The 26,723-nt window shown below is 44.7% G+C and overlaps 2 protein-coding genes across 10 annotated transcripts in view; one reads left to right on the top strand and one right to left on the bottom strand.

Moving 5' to 3' along the window:
- Positions 1–22,829, top strand: part of LOC141733537 (protein PHTF1-like) — a 30,485-nt gene extending 7,656 nt beyond the window's left edge. The window contains exons 3-22 of one of the 8 annotated variants that reach the window (XR_012584331.1): positions 3,018–3,155; positions 3,577–3,719; positions 4,611–4,778; positions 5,750–5,858; positions 11,339–11,408; positions 11,882–12,040; positions 12,282–12,441; positions 13,187–13,312; positions 14,143–14,302; positions 15,308–15,481; positions 15,562–15,639; positions 16,417–16,626; positions 17,009–17,137; positions 17,483–17,755; positions 18,389–18,520; positions 18,719–18,805; positions 19,792–19,947; positions 20,280–20,439; positions 21,044–21,169; positions 21,556–22,829. Coding sequence is in view for 7 of the 8 variants with exons in the window: in XM_074564027.1 (XP_074420128.1) it covers positions 3,018–3,155; positions 3,577–3,719; positions 4,611–4,778; positions 5,750–5,858; positions 11,339–11,408; positions 11,882–12,040; positions 12,282–12,441; positions 13,187–13,312; positions 14,143–14,302; positions 15,308–15,481; positions 15,562–15,639; positions 16,417–16,626; positions 17,009–17,137; positions 17,483–17,755; positions 18,389–18,520; positions 18,719–18,805; positions 19,792–19,947; positions 20,344–20,439; positions 21,044–21,169; positions 21,556–21,576 (2,715 nt within the window). In the remaining variant the exon portion in view is untranslated. Of the gene's footprint in view, positions 1–3,017; positions 3,156–3,576; positions 3,720–4,610; positions 4,779–5,749; positions 5,859–6,460; positions 7,889–10,980; positions 11,131–11,194; positions 11,252–11,338; positions 11,409–11,881; positions 12,041–12,281; positions 12,442–13,186; positions 13,313–14,142; positions 14,303–15,307; positions 15,482–15,561; positions 15,640–16,416; positions 16,627–17,008; positions 17,138–17,482; positions 17,756–18,388; positions 18,521–18,718; positions 18,806–19,791; positions 20,440–21,043; positions 21,170–21,555 lie in introns of those variants that run through there. The other 7 variants (XM_074564027.1, XM_074564028.1, XM_074564029.1 and 4 more) reach the window with 7 other exon arrangements.
- A 233-nt stretch (positions 22,830–23,062) lies between these two features.
- MAGI3 (membrane associated guanylate kinase, WW and PDZ domain containing 3) overlaps positions 23,063–26,723 on the bottom strand; it is a 68,626-nt gene continuing 64,965 nt past the window's right edge. Inside the window, exons 21-22 of one of the 2 annotated variants that reach the window (XM_074564025.1) lie at positions 26,632–26,721; positions 23,063–26,171 (exon numbers count right to left, since the gene is read on the bottom strand). In XM_074564025.1, coding sequence (XP_074420126.1) covers positions 26,672–26,721 — 50 coding nt within the window. In that variant the 3' untranslated portion in view covers positions 23,063–26,171; positions 26,632–26,671. The remainder of the gene's footprint in view (positions 26,172–26,631; positions 26,722–26,723) is intronic. The other variant, XM_074564024.1, reaches the window with a different exon arrangement.

The following is a 26,723-nucleotide window of genomic DNA, read 5'->3' as shown; positions in this document are numbered from 1 at the left end:
TGAACTCGTATTTTTCCTTGTCAGTTGTTTCAGTACGACTGCTTCTAGGTCTACTCTGAATTGGAATATATCTAGACTTGAAAAAACACTTCTGCTTTTTTTTCCAAGAAGAAACTGATCAACTGCCTGATTGATTCTCTGTACGGTCCAAGGAGCAGCTGAACGACTGCAGAGGAGCGGGGTTCTGGGAACAGGCCAGGAAAGAGCTGGGGGAGGTGAAGTTGTTTTTGCATAGGCTGCTGTTCCTTCTGGGAAGGAGGTGGGAGAAGCAGCCAAGAGGTGATAATAAGATAAGTTTTCCTACTCCTACAACATACTGTCAGAAAAGTTTACTCTTATTCCTGACAGCTTTCGTTAATGAACCATATCGCAGTTTGGTTGTCTGACCCATCTTAACTTTTCTTACTCCTGGAAAAAGGTCTCTCATCCTGGAAGGGCAATTTTTTTTTTTTTTAACAGAAGCTGTCTAAGTATGAAATGGAGAAATTGTGCATCTGTATTGTGCAAACTTAATTTAGCTTATCACTTAAGTCATATAAATAATGCCTGATGGCCTTACTGAAATATCTGACAGGTTTTAGTCAAACACACAACCCTTGCTGTAATGGCATGTTACTCTGTCCTTTCCTCCTTCTGTTGTAAATAGGAAGCTGCCTTGTGTTCTTGCTTTCTTCCTTGTAGCAGTGTTTGCATGGTTGGTTTTATAGCTACCTTGCCATACGAAAATATTGCTGCTGTCAACTGATTCATGCTTTTCTTGAAAATAGAAAGAAACTTCTGAAGCTTTAGCTTGATTTGCCTCAAGCTTATGCCTCATCTATATGTCTTCTTCTTGCCCTACAGAAGCGTACTGCTTGCTCAGCCCTTCCTGAGGCAGGGGTCTGAATTACCTCGGTAACGTACAAACACCATGTCTGTAACTTCAGGAAACACCGATGCTGTCTACTTCTGTTCTCTCTCAAGTGTGCGAAATGCTGATAGGCACATAATTCAGCTGCTATAAAATGTCTCCACGAACACTGAAGAGCTAATTTTAAATATGCCTATAACTTCACTTTTGGTGTGCTACTGTATGGGGTGGGGGATACATAGGGTAGAGAAAGCTGTGTGGCATTCTGAAAGGGCACAGGACACCTGAGCGGTCTTAGTAGCCCGAGGGTCCTTAGGCGACGGTAAAGGTAGTGCATGATCTGATCTGTAGGTAGTGGTAGTTAGTGCTCATATGATCCACTAATGTTTTTAAAGATGCATAGTGAACAAATTGTAGCAATGAAGGTGCTGTGGTATTAAGTTGTTAACTTCTGACAGCTGTGTTTATTGGCTAAACTGCGAAACTTAAAAGTAATCTGCTTCATACGTATATCTATAAATGGTATCACTTTCTGAACATGAATATAAAATTGCAAATTTACCCGTAACCCTCTGTCCTTTGTGCCTGTCCCACCGCTTAGCCATGGCGCTGGCTATAGCTTTTCACCACTAGAACCACTTGATGAATGTAGAAAGGCTGTTGAAGAACGATGGAAAGTTGGGGCTCAAACACAATGGAGTATAAAAAACCCTCAGACTAATTATGGCAGAATTGTGATCTTTTAAGATTGAATAGCTGCTGCATCTATGTAAAACCTACTCTGTGGCCATATGGAATGTTATAGCTGCAGTCCATAGGACGAGACTGGAGAACGCTGGAGTCTTACCAGTGGTTCTCCTCCAGGAACAGGAAATTGGCAAGGAGAGTTTCCAGATGACCTGGGAAAGTGGGACAGTCTGTGCTACAGAGGATGGCAAAAAGCTGTGAGACTAAAGTGTTTCTGGCCACAGCAGTGACAGCAGGTTACATTGCAAATGGTAATCCTAAAATTGTTGTATGTGAACGTGGGGGTGCTGGTCGATGAGAAGCTCAACACGCCCCGGCAATGTGCCCTGGCAGCCTGGAAAGCCCCCCGCATCCTGAGCTGCATCCCCAGCAGCGTGGGCAGCAGGGCGAGGGGGGGGATTCTGCCCCTCTGCTCTGCTCCGCTCTGTGAGACCCCCCTGCAGCGCTGCCTCCAGCTCTGGGGCACCAACAGCAGAAGGACCCGGAGCTGTTGGCGCGGGGCCAGAGGAGGCCCCGGAGCTGCTGGGAGGGCTGGAGCCCCTCTGCTGTGGGGACAGGCTGAGAGAGCTGGGGGGGTTCAGCCTGGAGAAGAGAAGGCTCCGGGGAGACCTTCCAGCCCCTTCCAGTCCCTAAAGGGGCTCCAGGAAAGCTGGGGAGGGACTCTGGAGCAGGGAGGCGAGCCGTGGGACGAGGGGGAACGGTTTTAAACTGAAAGAGGAGAGATTTAGATGAGATATTCTGAAGAAGCTCTTTGTTGTGAGGGTGGTGAACCCCTGGCCCAGGTTGCCCAGCGAAGCTGTGGCTGCCCCATCCCTGGAGGTGTTCAAGGACAGGTTGGACGGGACCACTGGATTTCTAGCTAAACCTCTCATTTCTTCAGTTTTTTGTCCAATTTTGTGTAGACACTATAGCAATGTTATCAGAACCACTGCATGAAGGACACCTGAATTTCTAACTGTGGTCATAAGGAAAAGACCCCTAGGACATGACTGAAATGAAGAATGCAAATATTTTGGTAGCATACAGTTTGAAATGTAAAAGCAACAGTCTACAAACTAGTAGAGTTTAAGCTTGCTGGTGAAAGACTGAGTTACAATGAAACTTTGAGTGGCAGTTTTCTCAAGTCAGCCTGGAAGTGTTGGATTGTTCCTGAATTAGAATCCTAACTTGCTATTATTCAAACATTAGAAGTATTTCCTGTCAGTAATACAGACAGGAGTTTTTCTTCTCTTGGGGTACCCTCTGGGCATCTGTTCTAAACAGTCTCTGCATCTTCCCCAAGGCACCTCTAATGCGACAGGTGTACAGGAGTCCAAGGTTCATCTCAACTGTGGCCTAGCATATTATATTAAACAATTTTAATCTCTTGTAACACAACTAAAGTGGTGGTGGTATTGTCTTTTCCTTTCTGCCCATTCAGGTCAATCGAACGTACTGCTGTGGAACCTACAGAGCAGGACCGATGCGGCAGATCAGTCTTGTTGGAGCAGTGGACGAAGAAGTTGGGGACTACTTCCCAGAATTTCTAGATATGTTAGAAGAATCTCCATTTCTCAGAGTAAGCAGTAACTTGTGGTGTTTTGCTTAGATAATTAAGCAATTACCGACTTTCATATATATACAAGTAATTAGAAACCATAAAGTATTTTCTCTATTGATTTGCTTGTCGTTTGGGCTACAGAGGTACCTTCTTTCTTGTGTCCAAACAAATTGGGCAGCTACAGTTGTGAAAATAATTAAAAAATTAAATATCGTTTATCATATATATACACTGCAGAATCATCTACTTCCCTAAAAACTAAGTTTGATAAAGTTAGCTTGGAAAAATATTTTAACTCTTGAGCTTATTTTAGTTTCTATGCAGTTCTTTTGACAAGTTTGAACCAGTTTTACCAAAGGCATCATTTAATTTTTCTATCTCACCCAGTGTTTTGTGTTATGTGTGTTTTGTGGGTTGTTTTGTTTTTGTTTTCTTTTAGATGACTTTGCCCTGGGGTACTCTGTCTAGTCTCAGACTTCAGTGCAGGTCACAAAGCGATGATGGTCCCATAATGTGGGTGAGACCAGGAGAGCAGATGATCCCAACAGCTGATATGCCAAAATCGCCATTCAAACGGCGCCGGTAATGTTTTGGTTTGTTTTCTTTCCATATTAAAGATAAAACATTACAGTTATGTCTGTGTTAGATTTGAGAACAAAACCTAAATACTTTGTGTAACTAATTCTTCAGAAGGTTAATTCACAGACTTAAGTTTTTAATTTTCATTTCTGTTTCAAGTTGGCTCAGTGGATAAGACAAAAATGCTACTTGTGATGCTTATTTTATTTCACTGCTACTCATGGTGGTATGTCCTAGATCAATGCTTTATTAAGATTGAAATCTCTTTCTGTTATCCTTCAGGAGACTTGTTTTATTTGTCTTATTTCTGTGGAAAGAACTGATTGGTGGTGGGGCAGATGAAATGCTCTAAAACAGCAGAGCTCCTCACACCTTTCATGTTGCATTTTAATGTTAGTGCTAAAGCACTTGTAACACTGTCTGCCTTCTCAGGAAGTATTGTGGTGTACGTGTGTACTTGCTATCTTTCTCAGGAAGAGGGTGCTGTAGAACAAATTTTAGGAGATAAGAATTGGAAGTGTATTATAATTGCAATTTTAAGCAGAATTTTTGGACGTACTCCCAAATAACTAAACTTCAGTATCTATTAAAATAGCTCTATTTTACGTACCATTAAATTCCTGGGAGAATTCTTTCAGCACAAGTGAACAAAAATATTTTTTTTTTAGTGATTGGACTTGTTTTATGAAGTTTGATCTCATAACCTGAATTGTACTTTGCTCTATTTGTTTCAGTATTTTATTGTTGAATAGACACCTAGATGAAATCAGAGGGAAGTGCTTTGTCTTTGATTTTAAAGCCTGCAGCACACAACATTTTAAGATTGTTTTAATACAAGTATGTATTTTTGAGTAGTCTGAAACACTTTTTAGTATGTCTTTTTATCGCGTTTAGGTCAATGAACGAAATCAAGAATCTCCAGTACCTACCTCGGACCAGCGAGCCCCGTGAGGTTCTGTTTGAAGACAGAACAAGAGCTCACGCTGATCACGTGGGCCAGGGGTTTGACTGGCAGAGTACGGCTGCTGTGGGTGTTCTGAAGGCTGTGCAGTTTGGGGAATGGTAAGTGCCACTGAAATGCAACTGTCCTGGTAGGAGGGGATAATTCCAAACATCTTTTCTTTTAAAAAAAGAAAATTCCTTGGAAAACAAGCCTAATCAAAGAAATGGTTTAAACCGTGTAATGAGATCCATGCTGTCTAGAGCTTGAAAAACACAAGCTATATACATATTATTTTTCCCTCTTGAGGCAGTAGAAAAGTTGTAGCAGCAGTTTACAGAAAACTGACATGCAAAATAAGCCTTAAGATACCATGCCTGGACCACCATCTGTGATTGTTCTTTTCCTGAGTAGGTATATTAATGCTGATTTCTGTAACAGTGATCTAAGAACTCAATGTAATTAATTTCATAGCTACGGTACCTTCTCATTTCATGTACCCAGGACATTGCTGTTGACCTTGCACAGAAATGAGAGTTGCATCATTGTTATTTCCAGCAATTACAGTAGAAATTAGAGAGCATCATTAGCAATATCATTAGATTTTCATATGAATAAAAGTGCCAGAACTTCCTTTACTCTGATTCACAGCCCATGAGTAAAACTCAGGTCCTCATTGCTTCGGCTTCAGTGTCACTTTGTTACTGTATGTTTTTCCTTTAATACTGAATTATTCTGTCTAATTATAGAATGGAAGAACTAAGGTAAATTGTGGTTCCTAGAACATACCGAGAACTTGACTGGTAGCAATTGGAACCTAGTTATCGGACATTTCAGTATAGTGCTTGTCCATGAAAACATCACTTCTGTTGTGCATGCATTAAGAAAGAAGTAAAATTAAAAAAAAAAAAGATAAAATCTATGAATTATGCCTCCTTTTCAAAATAATGTGTGTACTGAGAAGTGATGAGACTTCATGCCCAGTGTAAAATTGAAGTAGGTTGTTGGGTCAATGAAACTTTCTGCTGGAAAGAGCTATAATTCTTTCTAACTCAAATTCTTAAAAATTCCTGGAATTCTCATCTTTTTCTAGGAGCGACCAGCCTCGTATAACCAAAGATGTGGTTTGTTTTCACGCGGAAGACTTCACTGATGTTGTGCAGAGACTTCAGTTGGATCTGCATGAACCTCCAGTGTCACAGGTACTGAATCTTCCCTAGTGACAGCTCATTCTTAGCATTTTGGAAGCAGCTTCTGACAGGTTTCAGGTTCACCGTATGGCCAGCCCTTTTGTACCCTCGGTGGCCCCCAGTTCACAGCTCTTTTGGGCAATTTCCCTTGTCACATTTCAGAATAGAGTACTTCAGTTGGAAGGGACCTACAATGATTACCTAGCCCAACTGCTTTTCCTTTCCACCAAGCTGGGATTGATGCTGTGAGTCATGATAATGTGCTATAGAAACAATTAGCAGTTGATTGAGAAGTCACCTGTGCCTATTTCTGCTTTTTCTAATACACTGATGTCTTAGGATCCTGTCAGCCAAAACAATGCAGCCTCATGTCGAACCTACTGTTTTCAAATATAACTGTAGAGTGCTCTTACTTAACTCTTCCTTGTCCTCTTGTAAGATGTGCGCAATAGATAAATTATATTTTAAAAGTCCAATTTTCATTTAAACTTGAAGTTTTATCTGTTGAACAGAAACCATTCTGATTTAGAACTGAAGTATTTTGAAAATAGGTGGATACTGAATTTACTTTAAGCAGAGTATACCACTAACGTTACCATCTTTCCTTCTCTCAGTGTGTTCAATGGGTGGATGAAGCCAAACTAAACCAAATGAGACGGGAAGGCATTCGCTATGCTAGAATTCAGTTGTGTGACAATGACATCTACTTCATCCCTAGAAATGTCATTCATCAGTTCAAAACAGTGTCAGCAGTCTGCAGCTTAGCCTGGCACATAAGACTTAAACAATATCACCCTGTGGGGGAGACTTCTCAGAATGCAGAAAGCAATTCAAGCTTGAACAGTAGTGTTCCTGGAAAGACAGAGTCAGAAGGTGAACCCCAATGTGTGAGTGTAAAAATAGAGTCTGAAGAACCAGGTATAGAAATGCAGCTTACGCCAGGGGTGCTCTCCTCCTCTGCTTCTTCAATATCAGGACTTGTGCAGCCAGATCAGGTGGCCCAGCCCCTTCCAGGTTTTAAAATAGAGTCTGATCAGCAACACAATCCACAGGATCATGCAGGCTCTTCTGTGTGATATGTATATATTCAAACATTTTTTTAACAACTTTTTAAAATTTTGATGTGAAGTTATAGTTTTATAACTGGCTTATGTTTTATTGGAGAAATCTTGCCTATAATTCTATAAAGAAAGGTGACATTCCAAAATGTCAAGCATATCTTTTTTACACAGATTATGCAAAATTCAAGTTGTATTTTAACCCCTTAGTACAACCTGTAACAGTGGTCTACCACTTCTTTCTGTTTAAGTAAAGAGATATTGAATATCTCCTCAAAGTCAGAATGAAATTCCTCCAGAAACATAAAATGGTTGAAGTGTATTGGTCAGTGTTATTTCCCTACTTTTACTTTATCTCTAATCTTCACCCGAAAGCGATGCTTTTGTAGAAGACTTGCAAAGTGACTTTCCCATCTCATTTTAATTGCTTAAAAAAAAAAAAAAAAGAGAAAGCACAGCACTTTTGATGATTTGTGAAATTTTTGGTATGTCTGTTCTTGACATGTTGGTTTATATACAAGTTTGGTTTATATACAGGCTATAGAAATTGATCTCTATTTCTTACAGTTCCTACGAAGGTGATGTGTAAAATTAACTGAAGAAAGTGTCTGATCCTGTTGAAATGCAATGACTTACTGACCTAACACTTTTCATAGCACTGCTTATGTTGTTTGGTGTGAGGGTTTTTGCTTCCAAAATACATCTTCCCTGAACATGGTTAATACTAGTGTCAAAATTAGAGAACCTATTGGTAGTCTTGTGGAGGAAACTGCTATCTTTGAGCACTTTAAGGCTTTAAAATACTAACCAACTTGGCAGCTTGTTTTGATCAGGTCGTAATGTGTCCAATGGAACCACGCTTCCCTTGTACTGATGCACTTAATATAATAGCATTGAGTTGATAACTGACTTACACAGTACGGCTGTCCTTATCCTAGGAAGTTCTGTATTACTATTTCACAATAAAAAGTATTATGGCATTGGACTGCTGTTTCCATGTGTAGCTTCTGGGTGCCCAGGTACTGTGGAAAAATCAGTGGCACGTGCTGAATGTGTAGAGTGTCAGCTATCAACAGTTTTTAAACAATCTTTCAATATTTCTGGATGTGAACATGTAATCGGTATTTGACTTTCACTCGCCCCATTTATTACTGCCCTGTCCAGTCATCGAAAGGAAAAGCCCTGTCCCTTTCTCCCTCTCCCCCCTCCCCACATTTAGAGTACAAGTTGGGTTTTGGTGCAACTTAAGCTGTCTCCAGATAACTTTATTTGTTCTAATCCTCACTGGGGTAGGAAAGATTTGAAACACTATGTTAGACTAGACAAAAGCAAAGATGCTGTGTTAGTTCTGGATGCATCTTTTTAATATCAATTATTACTCTTCTCTTTATAAGGGTCTCTAAAATATGTTACTCTATTATAAATCTTACTTTGTGCAATATTGTTTGTGTAGGCTTTTATATACATATTAGCACCTCAGTGTAGAGGTCACTATTTTAAACTGATAGAAAAATAATCATCAGAAGATACTGCAGTGATTAGTTAGAACCTGTATTACTCCTTATGTGTATGTATGTATTGTCTTCGGTACAAAAATGAGGACTAGGAAATATTTCAATTTAAAACTAATTTACAGATTGAAGTGGTAGTGACTTGTTTAGTAATCTGTGTAAATAAGGTGTTAGAATGGAAAGCTTTTATGATGAAAAGTAATGTGATTCATGCAGGGGTGTAATTTAATCTTAGCAGAAATTCTAGATGACCCAGACCGGCTCATAAATGAGCCGTCTGTTCTCTGGTGGGTTTTTTCCACTTTTTATGTTGAGAGGAATTTCATAGCTTTAAGGGTTGTGCAAAGTAAAATTCCTCACAGGCAATAGTGGTTTCAGTTCATCCTTCACAGTCAAAGATCGTATTACCCAAGGGTGTTCTTTCCTTTTTACGAAGTCTGCTAGTCTTCCAAGTGCCCATTTCACTTCTCACACGTGCTATTCTTTGGTCGTGTCAGTAGAGGTACATCAATAAGGTGGCTGTTCCTTGGCAGCCAGCACTGCGTACAATCACTCAGGAATTGACAAATCTGCAGATATTACAGTCATTCTGCAAACATAACTAAAGGCAGAATAAACAGATGAAGAGCCCCCACACACCAACTTGTCTGTTTTATAGTGGAAGTTGAAATAGAGTGAAGAGGGAATCAGTTTGGAAGTCCTCTGTGAATTCTAATAGTGTGTTTTCACCTGGGTGAAGGAAGACAACCAGAGTGGCTCGTGTTGCTTCCAAAACCGTAGCTTTAGTGAAATCTGTGACTACAGCCTGAAATACCGGGAAGATGCTCTGACCTATCTCTTCGGGTGGAGGGACGTGACCGATAGCGTTGTGTTCTCTTTATGTTATGTTCAATTACTAACTTAGTATCAACTAATGTCAGATTTAAATACAGAAACGTATCTTCAAATGACTTGAATGTTGCTCATGCTGTTCTAGCATGCTTGGAAGATTGAGGAAGAGAGGAGCAAACTTTATAAAAATCTGTTACCTAAATATATTACCAATTTTGGTATGCTTTAACCAAAATGACATACTTTCAAACTCCACCTCAATATTGGGTGTGAAGTATGAGAGGGATTGCTTATGAAGCTGATCGCTAACCTGACTAGCCGTTGTTTCCAGATCACTTCAGTTGCACTGAAAACAACAGAGCAGAATTAGAACAATGCCTTGATGTGAAAGATGCAAATGTTTTCCAGAACAAGACGTGTAGAATACTGATTTTTATAAGCTATTGCTGCTTAGAAATGAAATAACAAGTTCAAGCCACTTAATGTTTGCTGAGTAAAACAAACTTCTGGGTAGGTCCAAGTAAATACTTTTGAATATCGCTCATGTTAAATAACTGGCTGTTTGAATTTCTCTGTAGGATTTCAGAAAACAGCCTACGTAATGAGATAATCAAACTTTGGCAGATTTCATGGATGGGTCTAATAGTTCTCAGCGGTACGCAGGGAGATACAGGGCAGCTCATAAATAGGAGTGCAGTGGGCAGTTACTGTAAATGCTCAGCTCTCCATTACGAGGATCTGCCCTGGGATACGTGTGTCCGTTGACAACTCGAAAACACTCCTGCTTTGTGCTGGAGACAGCTGGGAATTGACTGTATGCTCTGTCTGTAAGGAGTGATCGGCTTTGAGATATGGTGCTCAGGTGCTGGCTTCAGTTTTACATAAAGTGCTGTTGATTGAAATTGTCACTCGGGATAAATGCGAGTGGCTCAGTTGTGCTAGAAGCAGACTAGCAAAATGCAATTTAAAGATGAAATACCAGTTAGCTTCAGTTTCCTCTCTCCTTTAGACATGCTGCAAGTCATTTTGTGCAGATACTCGACACGTTCTCTTCCAGGAAAGCGGGACACTCGGTGGAGTGTTCTCAGGGGATTTATAACGACACTTTTCGCAGGTACAGGTCTTGCCATAGAGAAAAAGGGCTCTCTGCTGTGCTCTGTGGGTTTTCCTGCCTGTCGCAGTTGAGTCCCCCCGCACCGGGCGAGCGGCCGGTGCCCAGGAGCGCTGGCGGCTCCGCGCTCGCCGGGGCGTGCGGGCGGAGGGGAGGCCCGTTCCCGCTCCCGGAAAGGCGGCTTTTCTCCCCAAAGCGGCGGGCGTGTCCCGCCGGGGCGGGGGGAGACACGCGCGGTTCTGGTTCCTTTGTACAAGGTGTAAAGAGATTTCTGTATCGCTGTTCTTGTGATTGATTTTGATTGGCAGCTACGATTTTTTCCTGTGGTTTCGGCCCCTCCGCGGCGCCCCGCGATCGCCCGGCGGCGCCGCGCGGCCTCGCTCTATTTATTGACAGCGGCGAGAGCCCGGGCCTTGGGCCGCCCCGAGGCCGCGCGTCTCCCTCAGTAGCCGACTGTACACCAGTGTCAAACTGTTAAGCTATTTCTTTGTAAAATACTCCGACGGAATGCATAGAATTTTTTCCTGTAAAGTATTTTTTTAATAAACAAAGTCTGATTTTGTCCTTTACGGCCTGGCTGCTTATTTCCTCGGGGGGGGCGGGGCCGGGTTCGGCGGTCTGCTGGTGCTGCCTGGGCGGGGGCGGGGCGGGCCAGGCGCAGGCAGTCGAGCGCCGGCCTCGCGGCGGTCTCCAGGGTAACGGGGCCCGGTACCGGGCCCGGGGCGCCCATGGCCGCTCGCGGCGCCGATGCCATTTCCTGGTACCAGAAGAAGGTGAGTGCGGCGCGGCGCGGGCAGCCGCGGGCCCGGCCATGCCCTCAGCCTCCTCTCCTTCCAGATCGGGGCCTACGACCAGCAGATATGGGAGAAGTCCATCGAGCAGACCGAGATGAAGGTAACGGCGGCGGCCGGCGTTCCCGCCGCCCGCGCCCCCGGCCCCGCGCCCCCCGCCGCTAACCGGCCTTTGTTTTCGGCTTCGTAGGGCTTCAAAAGCAAGCCTAAGAAGAAGGGTCACATCCAGCCCGACCTCATCGACGTGGATTTGATCCGAGGTGAGCGGTGCCGCAGACGCTGGTGCCGGTGCCCCCGCAGCCGCCGGGCCGGCCGGAGCTCCGGCGCGGATTTCAGCTTGAAGCCCGGCGGCCGCCCGCCGCCCGAGCCTTTCGGCTCCGGCAGCAGCACGGAGCGCGGCGGAAGCCCCAGCCCAGGCGCCCGACCTCGCCGCACAAGGGGCGCTGGAAGCCTGAACGCAGCGGCGGGAGGAATCCGGGGTTTTGCTTCAGCAAAAGCAGCGCGAAGCGGGAGCGGACTCGGCAGGCGGGGAAGGGCCGGGCCCTGGGCCGGGGCAGGGCGAGGGGCTGCTCTGGGGGGCGCCGTCCGAGCTGGGCAGCTGGGACACGGGCCTGAGCCGGGCTGTCACCCTTCGGCACGGCGGCGCTCGGGCCTCGGCCCCGGGGACAGCGCGGGTAAGGAAGTTCTTGTAATACGCGATTAACGACTGGTTTGTTTCTCCTTTAATTCCAAGGCTCTACATTTGCCAAAGCCAAGCCCGAAATTCCCTGGACATCGCTAACTCGGAAAGGAATTGTCAGAGTTGTATTTTTTCCGTTATTCAGCCAGTGGTGGATACAGGTCACTTCCCAGCGTATTTTTATGTGGCTCCTGGTGCTCTATGTTATGCAAGGTAAGGGGTGGTGGGAGTCTGTGCCACAGTCCTGATTCTGTGAGGAATGTGACATCATTTTGTCGTCCATAATCTAAAAGCATAAAGATGCTATCTGAAACCTATTTCATGTAGATTTCAAGATGTGTGGCACTAGTGTTTACAGAAATTATAAAACAGAGTAAAAATAAATAGCTAAGACAGAAAAGCTGGGCCATTCTTTTAATTTTTACAGTTGATGATACAATTTTCTCCTTTGCAGTCATAGCAGTTGTGTTGTATTTCATGATGCCTGTTGTGAACGCAAGCGAAGTCATGGGACCAATGTGCCTTATGTTACTGATGGGAACCGTTCACTGTCAAATAGTGTCCACCCAGATCAACAAACCCTCAGGAAACAACGGACTCAGCAGGCGGAGGAGGTGAGCGGGGTAACGGGTTCATGTGTTGGCATCAAAGCATATGATGGATTGCTCGTGGTAGAAGTTAATGGATAATATCTTCTTTTCTATTTTTGTGTAAATATGCTACTTAACTGTAAATGTGAAAATGTAAATTTCTGTCTTGCTTGTAATCTTCTCATAACCAAGACAAATGCAGCAAATTTACCAGGCTCTGATAGGTCCGCTTTAGTTGTCAGTCAGGCCTTTTTTTTCTAACATCGCTTTTTAATACAGTTTCTTTTTGTGGTCAGAGGAGGGCATTCTGTGCAGAAAGGCATCTTCAAGGTTTTGCAGACCAGTCTGCTGTCCTGCTTCGGCATTAACTGCAGGGAGTTCCTGATGTGTACTGAGAACAAGGAAATGATGGCAGAGATGACTGCGGCGGATTCGTTGCTGGCAATTTGTGCACGTGGAAGACGTTACCGTCCATCTGCTAGATATTTGACTCTTAGGTGTCTGAGTCAGCGTAAACACAGATATATTTGAACACAGAACGATGGGTGGGGATAGAGTTTTGCCTCCATTTCTATAGCAAAAGTTTTGTCCAGATTTTGTCTTGTTGCACCCTTGGCTAGTGCTGTACTGATGTCCTGTGGGTATACGCATAGCTTCTGTTAATTTGGAAATAAGCGTTCTGTCTGCATGACATCTGACTCAGCTCTTTTAAGAAAGACCTAAAAGTAGCTTGCTATGCAAATTAAATTCTTCTTTTTTTAAAAATCAGGAAGTTACGCAAATCTGTGGGTGTCGATGGGAACAATTGGTCTTCTCCTGAGAAAAACAGTAAAGAGCAGCAATCTGAATCTGCATCCATTCTTAGTAATGTATTTAATATGCTTTTCCGAAGGAGGTAGGTGGTCTCCACTGGGTTTGTTGTGTTTGTAATGACACTCCGATCAATTTGATATTTGGAAAATGAAGTATTCTGTCACTGACATCCCCAAAGTCTGCCACTTGGTTTCCTTTGAACTAAATGCACTCTTGGTATTGTAGGAGGCGGATTCCTCATGAATTTTTAGTATGTCCTTATTAGGAGATCATACCATATCTCCCAGAACAGCTAAAACTGAGCATTAGGTGAGTTGCAGAAAGTGGTGGAGCTTATTTTTAATTATCAGATAAGCGACCTGTCTTCAGTGTGTGTGCTCAAACTATTTTACCTGATTTCCAGAAGCAATTGTGCCTTCTAGTTTAAGTTGCTTGGATAGCCATCCCACTTTACCACCTTACTTTTTCTAAAAGTAACTTGAGGAAGAGGAGGATAGATTGTTTGGGATGGTATTTAATTGTCTTCTGCTGTTTTCTCTGGTGAGTTTCTTGATGAGTTTTCAACCGACTGGTTGTTTATTTTGATGACTTTTGGTCTTATGAAAAGCTCTTTTTCTTTTTCCAAAATAATAATAAGAAAAAATTTCCCTCTTGGTTTAGAAGTTTCAAGATACTATCAGAGTTACAAAATACTATTAGAGTTACAAAAGAGCCATCCAGTGAGAGCGAAGCGGATTTAAGTCTCTTCAACAGAATCAGGACACAAAGAGCCTGTCAGCAGAAGACAATTATGTATTCCCTCAGCTATGTTGTCTAATGTTGTACCCGTGTGGCAAGTGAAAGAGACCATGATATTTTCCTCAAAGAGATTTTCTCTGACATAAAAGCATTTAATTGTATTTTCTCTCATAGGATTAGAAGAGTAAAGTTGGTAGCTGAGAAAGGGACTGAGACAGAAAATGGTGTGAATTCTGTGAATAATGGCATTAAGCACAGACATGCCAGATCTGAATACAGGCTGTTGCACTTCAAAGAGAAAAATAAACTTTCCGATGGGGAAAAGAGCCATCAGGTACTGGCAGGAATTTGTGGTTTGATCTAATAAAAGATACTGCCTTCTACTAATCTTTGCTTGCATATAGGAAACCTAAAAACCCTTTCTACTTTTCGACTGAACAGCTGACACGGTGCCGATGATACTTTACTGTCAGCATCTTTTCATCTGTTACGATAGTCAAGTATTTCAAACACAGACAAGCCTGAAAAATGTCTGTTTTACCAAAGTGCTCATTTAGTTGTAGAGACTTCTGATCACAAGGTGCTCAGTCAAGGAAGACCACTGATAATGATTGATTAAAAATAAATAAATTAGCAATTTTCAAAAGCACTTCTGTAAAAGAATTTGCCTTACAAACAGTTGTGCACAATACCCTCTCAGAGGGGAGGCGGGGATGACCTTGGGGAGAGAGAAAGGCAGAGTTAATGCATCGTGACCTGTCTTGAGATCTCTAAAACATAAAGCTTTGTGGAATTACTTTTGAGGCTCCTCTGGGTCGGTGTTGACTCCCACATGAAGAACTGAGATTAGAATCCGGGGGGAACACTGTAGTCCTGTGCCATCCCAACTCCTCTACTTCTAGGCGTTTGGAGAGGAGCAGAGCTAGGTGTAGGGGGACACGTCTCATGATTTCGGGTCTGCTAGCCACCAGCTTGTAGACACATCTGTGCTCCTGGGCTTAAAGTTGCTGGTAAGACATAGCCAAGAGCTGCTGCTGCCTCTTCCTCTTCCCACCCTTGCCCCAAACCCAACTCCACCGCGCCCAAGATGCCCTCGTTACCTCTGTGGCAAGGCAAGGGCGGGGGCAACGAGTTAAAATTTGTGATGTCTCTGTGATGCCAAGTTGAATTCTGTTTGTGCACGTTCTGTGGAGATCTTTTGTGCTGGCTTTTGCAGGTCATTGGAGATTCCTGTGTATACCAGGGTAGTAGCAGCACTGGCTTTGAACCTTCGGTTTGATGGAGTTCAGGCTGGGCCTTTATTGGTGCCTTTGTCTTATTTTGACTGCTGTATTTCTAGGATGACCGCACCAACAGAGGTGGTGTTTCTGATGAGCTTTCAAGTGAGGAGGATGCCGAAGCAATGGCACAAAGGATCTTGTTGCGTCAGAACGTAGAAGGGGCTTCCAGTGACAATAGCTATGAGGAGAAGAAAAAGAGGCCTCTTGTTTCTCTGAACCAGGCTGTCTCACAGGTACTCAGGTGGAATTTATGCCGTTTTCCACACCATTTTTTGCTATGGATGATGTGCTGGTTTTCCTTTGGTTTTGGCAGGTCAAGCAAGCCCTGAAAGGTGCCAGGGACTCTGATAGCGTCGTGGAATCTGAACTGGAATCTGCATTAAATAGTCAGGTACGGTCATCTAAGTTCAACAGGCAGAGCTTTCCGGAGCCAGTGAGGGACCTCCTGCCCATCAGAACAGACCGTTACTAAATGGTAGTGCTTCAGCCTCTTCAGGTGCCAGGTGTGGCCTCGCTCCCTGCTTGTTTGCAGCCTTGTAAACTTTGTTCACAATTGTGAGTATATCACTTTGTTTAACAAAACGAAACCAAACCGACAAAAAATCACTCTTTTGGCAGTGTGGTGTGGTCCAAGCTGCTTCTGATTGCTCTTGTTGAATTGCTACAATTGCTCTTGTGGTTTGGGAGGCAGCACTGTATTGTGGCTGTCATGCTAATAAATTTCGATCTTAAAATGAAGAAATAAATCTGTTCCGTGATATATACTCATTCACTTTTAATTACTTTGTTTATCTTGCCCCCTGCCATTCCCCCCACCTGAAAATAAAATAGAAATAAAATATATGAATAGGAAATTATAAATATAAAATGTCGATGGAATCTTAAAATAGATTATCCAAAAGCCAGGAAACTTTTGCATTAGAATGAATAAGTCCATTTTTATTTTGTTGGGCAGCGAGGTGGGGAAGTAATGCTCTCTGGGTGAGTTCCTGCGTGGAAGTGCTGGTGGCAGAAACTCTCGCCGAGTGACGCTGTCTGTAACACTTCCCATCAGGTGGGTGGGACGGGGAGCCCTCGGCTGCCCCGGGAACCGGATTTCAGCGATTGCTGGGGGGGTTCTGCAGACCGGGCGGGGGCTGCGCTCTGGACGTTCTGCTCTTCTTCCAAGGACTCGAGGTCCTGCACTAGTGTGGGATCGCGGAGCTGTAGCGTGACCCGGAGAGACTCGGAGAGCACTCGCCATGACTCGGAGACTGAGGACATGCTGTGGGATGATCTGCTCCACGGGCCAGAGTGTCGCTCGTCCTGCACCAGCGACAGCGAGGAAATGACTGTGAGAGGTACCAGGCGGGATCTGAAGGAAGACGTTTTCCAACAGGTTTGTTGATTTGTATCCAGTAGCTGAGAATTCTGTGGAAGATTCCAGACACCCCACAACCCCCCCTTCCCCCCCGTCTGCCCAAATAATATGAGAGACAGATCCGAATGCTGTTGGCATAATGTCAGCGACCTAATGCTGGATGAGCCCGTTCTGTCAGCGTGCCAGTCAGAAGTCTGGAATGATCTAAAGAGTATCAGCGATCAACTCCCTCGTCCCCGCTGGTATTATCTGGACCACTGCTAATTCCCAAATAAAGTATTTCACCCACAGACAAATTTGGAATCCCCTTCTCAATCTAAATACTTTCTAGGAAAAAGCATTATTTAATAGCAGGACAGAAATAGATTATACGCCTTTTGCGTTCTTTTCTCTTTTACAGAACCATTTGTTTTGGCTGCAGAATACAAGTCCAGCATCTGCAAAAGTGAGTGCACTGATCTGGGAAGGGAATGACTGTAAGAAGGTGGACATGTCCGTGCTGGAGATCAGTGGGATTATCATGAGCAGGGTAAGAGGGCTGTAGGGCATTGAAACCTCTCTCCCCCATGCTTTAAAAAACAACCACCAAAAAGCCTGGAAATAGTTATACATGCAAGTAGGAGGTGCGGTATAAAACTGGTCCCTCCTCAACTGCAGATACAGTTGTCCCAACAGGAGGGCCCGTTGAAGACGAAAAAGTGTCGAGTATCATGGACTGAGTTGCTGGTTTTGGACTGGAAGGGGTGGCATTATTTTAGGCTACGTCCTTTGGGGGGAAGGGGATGCTTGATTGAATTAATGCTGCTGCAACAGCGTGCCTTTTCCTTGATGCAAAGCCCCAGGTGCTCATCCTGGTTTTGTTCCTGCTTGCCAGGTTAATGCCTACCAGCAGGGAGTGGGGTACCAGATGCTGGGAAACATCATCACCGTTGGGTTAGCGTTCCTGCCCTTCCTCTACAGACTGTTCCGCACAGACAACCTGGAGCAGCTGTGCTCCATTTCTCTAAAGGAGCTTTTGCACATCTTTTGTGGAGCGCCTGCCAGCACCCCTGTCATTGTTTTGTCTGCGATCAACTTCCTTGAGAGACTTTGCTTAACCTGGATGTTTTTCTTCATGATGTGTGTTGCCGAGAGAACGTACAAGCAGGTGGGTTTAAATGTTGCCTTTCCTGGGGCAGGTGTTCTGCCACAACCGCGCTGCCTCTCGCAGAAGACACAGGTAAGACACGCGTGTCTCAGCAAGCTGCAGTGCCAGAGCTGGCAAGATGCTTGAGAAGTTTAGGTAGGGGAGTCAGGGAGACAAAATTAAGCCTGTCGATACCCTCCCTGAGCCCTGCGCCCCCCCTCTTACCCTGCCCCTGCCCCAAAGGAAAAAAACAACCTTCTAACATCTTGAAATGACGCTCTGCAGGGAAGAGCACGCTTCACCGTGGAGCCGTTTGGGAAAAAGCAGCCACCTGCTCTAAGGTGGAGCATTAGATAATTTGCCGTGTCACGTTCAGCGCCCTCACGGCTGTGGGCAGAAGCTTTGTCGCTGTAGGTGTTGCACGGCGGGGCAGGCTGGTGGGATTTAGCGCTTTAGCCGGAGCTCTGTGGCTTCTCCTGCGCCAGCAGCGCCTCTGCCAGGCACGAGGTGACAGCTGTTACCCGGGGATCGTGCACCGAGGACCCCGTCAGGCTCCCCCCGCCTGCCACAAGGCTCACCTCTTCTGCCAGTTACCATTAGGCAATCCCAATCAATCTTTTTTGGTTTAGACTAATTTATGTTTTTAATTTGCAGAGGTTTTTGTTTGCCAAGCTTTTTAGTCACATCACGTCTGCTCGGAAAGCCAGGAAATACGAAATTCCTCACTTTAGACTCAAGAAGGTAGAAAACATTAAGATCTGGTTATCCCTTCGTTCCTATCTGAAGGTGAGTCCTGAGCCAAGGTCCGATGATTGCAGAGGCTGCAGCCAGGTCTCTAGTAGGTGTCCGTTACCTCGTTGCTGTCTGGCACGTTGGGCAGCACTCTCTGAACCGTTAACAATTAATTACAGCCATTTGTGCTGAGCCTTGACTTCACCGCTCGGCACCCAAACCTACACCTGCCTCCCTGTCTTTGTTCTGCAGAGGCGAGGCCCCCAGCGATCTGTGGATGTCGTCGTATCGTCAGTCTTTTTGCTGGCTCTTTCAATTGCTTTTATATGCTGCGCCCAGGTGAGCGTTTCACTTGGGTTTTTTGAGAAGTAGGGGGAAAACCCCCAAACTACCGAAGGCTTTTCTTTTGCCAGCCTGCGAAGGGCTGGAACTGTAGCTGCTTGTCTCCAAAGTAATATGGAATGTTTTGCCTTTTTTAAAAGCTTTGTGATGTTTAGTTGGTAATAGATGTTCATTCTCTGTTCTCTCTGAGGGAAGGCTGGGTTTTTATAATTATTAGGAAAATTTCAGGGCGCAGGCTCTTGTGCACGGAGAGGACTCTGCCCAAGCACCTCAAGTGTTACAGGACGTTTTGTGTAAGGGGGCGGATTGCAGCACCCCCTTTAAACCACTGTTGTTGAAAAGCAGGTCAATAACTGTTACTTACGCCTTTTAATCCTTCACTAAACCTGTTACAGGAAGCGGTGTTGGTGCTGGAGCTGTTTTCTTGGTTTGTTTTTGGCAAGAGAGTCGTTAAGAGTGTCTAGGCAAGTTCTTGATACCATGAAGATGTGGTTGTGGTAGCAGTAAGATCGAGGGTTAGTAGCTCGTGACTCTCACTGCTGTGGTGGCTTTTGTAAGCCCCAGGGTTCCGGAGGAATTAATGACAATCCCTGTCCTGCTGCATCAGACCCAGCGAGCACGTGGGAAAGGCGCGATCAGCTCAGCGTGGCTGCGGTGGGCTGAGGCTGCCAGTGGGACAAGCACACGTGAAAGGAAAGGCCTTTGATTGCCTTTAATTGGAAAGAGGGAGGAAAGAGAAAGAACAAGGGTCCTTTTCTAAGCGGCAAGAAAAAATCAAATCCCAGGCGAAAGCCAGGTTAGAGACGAGACCTTTTACTTTAACCTCGTTACATGAATGAGTTACACTTCAAGGGAAAACCTGGCGGTAGCTGCGGAGCAGCGACGTCTCTTCAGACGAGGAGTAAGGGCAAGGATTTTGCACTTTCCCAAGAACAGGCGTGTTACTTGTTACTGACATTGGTGCTTGTTTTTTCCTAATACAGGTCCTTAAAGGTCACAAAACATTTCTGAATGCAGCTTACAACTGGGAGTTCCTCATCTGGGAGGCAGCACTTCTTCTCTTTTTACTGCGTCTGGCATCTTTGGGCTCTGAAACCAACAAGAAATACAGTAATATTTCAATCTTGCTCACTGAGCAGGTATCTCCATTTAGCTTATTCTCCCCTTGGCTTTGTGGCTTGTCTGCATATAATGATTGCATTTCAGACCAGCTTAAAAAATACTGGAATCAAATTTTTAAATTTAGAAATCAGCCCTTATGCTGGACGGAAGGCAGTGAACCACTGTACAAGCAGTTAAACATTCGGACAGACTCAAATTCTAAAATTCTAGATTATTTTTGTCTCTGGGTTAACACGTTAGCCACATCAATCGGAAAAAGAATGATGATATCACTGCTAAATTCCTGTCTGTGGATGCATGACCTCAGGCGTGGCAGCAGACTGCAAAACATGGCTCTCACTTCCCTTAGTTAGAAACGCGCCGGCGGCCAGTGCTGGAATACTGACATCTGGTCTCCGATGGCGCTCTCACAGATAAACTTGTACCTGAAGATGGAGAAGAAGCCAAACAAGAAAGAACAGCTGTCTCTAGTGAACAATGTTTTGAAACTGTCCACAAAGCTACTGAAGGTAAGTCAACTCTCCCGAAAAACATACACTCGCTGCGTTTTATGGAAGCAATGACTGATGACAGCGAGGGTGTGTTTTTGCTCTTCCCACTTGTCTCTTGATCAGGTGAGTTTGTTCTCACAAAGGGAGTTTTTCTGTGCTATAGCTGTGGCGTAAGCTCAAGCAATACAAGACCAGTGTGGCTAATTAGTGCTGCCAACATTTGATTAGTAGCAGCTTACTGCGATTCGGCTTTGCAGCCTCGATGCTGAAGCTCGTTGGCAGCAGCAGAGCAGGTATCTGGAAAAGAGCGAGCCTAGTCCAAGTCACATAAATTAGCCTCGACAACTTCTACAGCCCGTTGTGTCAAGCTCTCGTTACGCAGCTGCTCTTGCTGTAAAGGAGAGTTTTTAGGTTCAGCACGGCTGTTAGAATTCTAACTTCCTTGAGCTGGGTGGGCTGAAATACAGGGTGGGAATTTCGGTACATACATTTAAGACGGGATACAGAGGCAGTGCACGGCCAGCAAAGTCTGCCAGAGAGCCAGTATTCAGCTAAAAGTCAGAGGATTAATTGCTTCTAGTACGGACAAATGCTAAGGGACTTATTTTCCCTTTCACTGCAGGAATTAGATACTCCGTTCAGGCTGTACGGACTGACCATGAACCCCTTAATCTACAACATAACACGTGTTGTAATACTCTCTGCTGTCTCAGGCGTGATAAGCGATCTCCTAGGGTTCAATATCAGAGTAAGTATTAACTCCCGTACAACCCGACAGGGACCATCTCCCAGGGGTCACTTTTGCACAACTGCAAATTGCTCCCACTCAAGCAGAAAGGTCGCGGGTTTGAATTAGGCACCCCTACGCGGTAATGCAGAGAACGGCCCCCGTGGAGTCTCCCGGAGCCAGTTTTGGGGCTGGAAGCACAGGGCTGACAAATTTCAGCCCCGTTCAGGTCTTCGGTACCTGCCTAAAGCTGTCCGTCAGAATCTGGGATCTTTCCCTGTAGCCCTCCTGTGGCCCGCACGTCAATCGGAGCTCGCGGAGCCGAGTGTTCAAGGCAGGATGGGCAAAGGAGACCGAGTCTTACCTGCAGATGAAGAGCATTCAGACCCCCCACTCTCTCGTTTCAGTTGTGGAAAATTAAACCGTGACCTGACCCGACGTCGGCACTCGGCGCTCCCCACCAGGACAGACCAGAGAAGATAACAATAGCGGAGGTGTTCTCAGACTACGGAAATCTGTACTTACTATTCTTAAACAGATTTGTACGTATCAAAAGTTCTCCCTCTGCTTTACTATTCTACAACAGAATAAACTGGTCTAACCCGTGAAGTCCTCACGGCGCGCACACAGCAGAACAGAACGAGTGGGGCCAAGTACTAGTAGGCGGCGTTGACGACAGCAGGCGCTGTGTGCAGACTGCGGGGCATCGGTCCCTGAAAGCCGTGCGAAAGCTCCTGCTGGAGGGACACCAGCGACTGCTCCAGGGGCCTCGTTTCTGTAAAATCGGGCGCCTGCGCACGTGACGCGTCAGCCCTCCCGCCTCAGCGTCAGCCTTTTTCAGAGGGCTCCGCAGCTACCCCGAAATCCTTCCTCAGAGCTCTGCTCAGACTGATACTACCTGGATGCATTTCTCTGGACGTGCCGAAGGGGATTTTTTCTTAAAAGCTGCGCCTCTACCCTGAACCAGGGCAGGGTGTGGGGACACTCGGTCTGCGCAACGTGGATCCTGCTTCCAGGTTGAGAGTTAAGCAACGCACAGACTCAGGCTGGTTGGCTTACGTTAGCTCTTCTGCAAATACCTGACGATCATTTTTTTGAAAGCGTTGTTACCTGAGAACAGCCTTACACCAGCCTTACACCACAACCTCCAAGTGAAGCACTGATCAACTAGAGTATTCCGCTCTGCGCCTTCCCTGGAAGGGCTCAGTGATGCTCCGCCCGGGCTCTGTCCCAGGGCAGCCGGGGGCCTCGCCGCGCGTCCCGAGAAGCTGCTGCAGCTCCACGCCGTGGTGTCGCGATAGCGCCTGGCCCGGGAATCCCTGAGGAAGAAACTGTTGAGCGAGTCAGCTCGGGGGAAGAGACCTGGCGAAGACTTCCTCCCCCAGAAGCGGGTTCATGCTCAGGAAGGGCAGAGGAGAGAAACAAAATGTTTCAAAGACGTCTGTTAAACTTACATTTTTCCTTAACTGACTCTACCGACTTCTATTTATTAGTAATGAAAAAAATGAAAACGGAGGAACTTTTCATAGCTTCATTCTTTCACATAGGGGGTAAGATGGCATAAGAATTTTTGGTAGTAAATTGTTTACAGCTGTTTTCTGTACAAGGAAAAGTTGTAAGATGTAAGAGGAGATGACAATTTTATATCTCAAAATGTACAAATAAACCTACAGTACAAGTATTTCGTCATTGATAACTATTTCTACATGACTCGATGATTTTTATGACACCTTTGTGGAACATTTGTTACTTGGACAGGGAGTCAAGGGAACTTCCAATAAGAAACTGCATTTGTTTTCCAGAAAAGTATTATGTTTGTGGGCAAAACCTAGGTGCTAGCTTTCGCTGTTTCAAGTAACACACCACTGAAAGTCAACGAGCATCTATTTTATACACTGCAGAACCAACAGGCCATGAACTGGAGTTTCTTTTTAATATCTATATAAAAAATAATGAGCGATTTACAGGTCTCTCTCTAGTCAGAACCTCAGAAGTATGTATAAAGGTGCTGTACAATATATAAACATTTACACCCAGTACATCCATACATTGCTCAGCATTCCAAGGCCACATTGCTAAGTCGTCTGATACAGTAAGTACAGATACAAGTTCTATGGAAGGAGAAATCACACGCAGGTAAGACGCTAAATCAGGTCACATCAACACAGAGAAAAAATAGAGGGGCAGCCGACGACGGGGAGATGGTTTCAGTGGGGCTAATTCATCTTTGTATTAAACCTCTGTCACGAACGCGGTGGTCAGGGCAAGTGCGTACAACTCAACATGAAACAGAGTCTCTTGTTAAGAATACATGGCTAATATCTACATAGGCTACTTCAAAGTATTACATATTTTCACAGTCATACTCCGCAACGGGGAGTATTTGTACGTATTATGCTACACAGCAAATCTCAACGGATCATCCAATGTCGAGCAGCAGAGCACAGTTCAGATCTGCTTTAAAGCCCATTTAATTTTCAAAGTCTTTGTTTAAAAAGCTGTTTGAGTAGTCATCCGTACTTCTAAAGAATTCAACGTAGAACTGTGCTTCACTAAGCTTTAAAAACATCAGATGTTTCAAAGCCAAACCGAGATATTCACTCGTTCACTTTCAAACAGCAAATCGTATTAGTCTGAATTTTAACATGAGCTTGACCTTTTACTCCTTTCTCCTGCAAACTGGACCAACGGGCTCCTTTTACCACTTTTTTGTGGTTGCTAAAACCGAACATGGCAGGAAATCATCACTAAAACTATGACAAAAATAACCCCCTTGACTTTATGCAGGCTGCTGTGTCTGCAGTCCGTGGTAACAGCCCTCTTCATACAATACGGTTATAGCCCAAACAATAGATATTAAGTCTCATGTACCCTGTGCATCATCCTCTTTACCACTCCTAGAACAGCTCACGCCATCAAAGTACAATATGGGAGATGCCTCATATACAGGCAGGAACTTCATTTAAAAAGCTGCCTCGGCAGTTGGTTCTGTCCTAAAGGTCAGTTGTTACCTCTACGGAGGGAAAAAATCCCATTCCTAACTAGCGTGAAGTTACTGAAGGTGGGAGTTGAGCTTACAGCACCACGATGAGGCCGAAAAGGAAGGTGCACTCGTTGCTGATGTTCACCAAGAACGCTCAGGATGAGACAGTGCCACAACTGAAACAAGGAAGGATGTTATTTAACAGAGCCCAGAACTGTCTCTCAGGCAGATGTCTGCCAAGAGTTGTACAAGCATCCTTATGAATCGAGGAAATAAAGCAATTTTGCTGTGTTCATAAAAAGCAAAATTACAAAACATTGATTACGTCAAATATAATTTTTATCTGCACGATTTTGTATTAGGTATAAAAATTTCAGAAAAGCCATCAACGGAACGGCATCAGTGGCTCGTTCGCTGCCCTAGAACTGACAGAACCAACGCACCCCTCTCCTCACTGAACCGGGAAGAACACGTGGATTTCCTTGGGTAAACATGCAACATGCTCTTGAGAAAATACCCATTTCAAACACAACCTTGTCTCTCCTGTGACTGGAATACACACGAGAAGGATCAGACTGACCGGCTACAGCAGATAACTTGGCACAGGAACAAGAAGTGAGTCATGGTCACATTGGCAATAGAGGCATTAAATAATTTTGTTCAGAACTCACAATACTATCTGAGAAAGCCGCAGCAGTGCAACGTTGGGAGCAGCAGAACGCCGCCGTCAGAGGACAAGGGGACAGCAGCTTATGGAAGAGTTTCGTTTAAGCAATCCAAAAGGTCCTTCATGCAGCTTACATAATTTAAGAACGAATCAAATGCTTTCCACCCTCTAACCAGTTTCTGAAAAAAATGACAACTTCGTGAAAAGAAACAATGCTTTTAAAGGACCATTATTAGAAACTTGATTAAAACATGTTCTAAAAACAAGTGTCAGTCAAACCCGTTTTTCAGCCACACCTGCTGTTTGGGTGACTTTACACGCGCTTGGTACCCTCCAAGGTCCAGGAGTTATCGGTGTTTTCTTGACTGGAGAACTGTTCTCAGATTTGGAAATTCCATCATCTTTGGTTTCATTGGGCAGCTCCGTGTGTCGCTCTCCGTGTTGTCTGTTCAGCACAACAGCCTCCTCTGCTTCTGGCCGCCTTTGCTTCTCCATGGAAAGCAGTGGGATATTGGAAAGGCTGGAAGTTTTGAACTTGCTGGAGCTCAGCTCTCCAGAGTTCGACTTCTTCAGTTTTTCATCTCCAGACGGGTTTCTCCTAGAGTCCCTGAAAGGAAGATTATTCTCATCAAACGCTGCATACTGTCGCTCTGGAGACCACCCTTCTGTCTTTCCAGACGTTTTCTGCTTCCTGTCTTTCCCGGTGACTCCTGTTTTACCATTTCCACCTTTCAATTGCTCGACAGTTGTCCTACCACCACCGGTTGTTCTATCTTGATATTCCTGCAACCTGCCGACCGCTTCTGTGTTTCCTTGCTTACCAAGCTGCTTTTGGGGGCTGGCAGACCTTCCTTGGTTTCCACTGGAATGTTCTCTTTTGTTACTATTGTTCATCCCTATTTCTGTGGCTTTACTCTCACTCTTTCTGGGACTGTCAGGTTTATGTGAGGAATTGCCGTAGGTTTTTCCAGGATCCCCCTTTCTGGGGCTGTGGAATCCTGCAGGACGGTGTCCCTCACCAGCCCCTGACTTTTCCGGACTTGCAGATCCGTCTCTTCTGGTCCCTGCTTCCAAACTACCTGGTGTGATTTCAAACCCAGGGCTGGGGGGACATTCCCATCTGTTCTCGGTTCTCTGGGGAGAAGACTGAGGCTTCATCTCAAACTGGTTTTCGGTTAAAGTGCTCGTCTTTTCAGGCACAGTGTTCTTTGCTTGTTCCAGTTTCTCAGACAGCTGAACTCTCGTTAAAGCTTCTCCTGGTACTGGTAAATAACACACTTCGGATGGGGAAGCAGAATGTGAAGATGAAGATAATGGTGACTGTTCTTCATATATTACATTTGACGAAGATGGGTTATAACTATCCCAATCACCTGGAAGTGAACAGTGAGAGATTTGATTAAATGACTACCTAAAAAAATCACTACGTGTTTTAGAAACGCGCGTACTACTGAGGTTCCAGGACGTTATATGAAATCTTCAATTAAAAAGATTACATAGTGGCATACTCTCAAAGTCTTATTTAGCCAGTTTTCTGTATTGTATCGTTCTACAGCCTGCAACAACCCTAAGGATGTGATTTTGGAAAAAACTTGTGTTTAGAATGCTGCAATCTCTGCGGGACCGACACAGTCTCGCATCAGCACAACTTTAGAGCCTACACAGCAGAACTGCAAATTAGAGAGTCCCTGACCTCGTTGTTTAATGTAAGAAAACAAAATGAACTGAAACTGTTATGCTAAAGGAAAACTGAAAACAGTGAAAAGTTGAGGTTATTCGTAGCTCGGCACTTTAATAACAGGAAGAGATGAAACACAAGACATGCAGATTTACCAAGTCTTTAAGGAAAAACCAAGAAAAGCACTGAAAGCCCTTAATGTTGCTCAGGTTTCACGTAGGGACACAGACTGGAAGGAGCCAAACCT

This window comes from Larus michahellis, chromosome 21 (genome assembly GCF_964199755.1).
Source record: "Larus michahellis chromosome 21, bLarMic1.1, whole genome shotgun sequence".
Lineage (NCBI taxonomy): Eukaryota > Metazoa > Chordata > Aves > Charadriiformes > Laridae > Larus > Larus michahellis.
The sequence above is the reverse complement of the archived record's forward strand: the minus strand, read 5'-3'. Positions and strand labels throughout refer to the sequence as shown.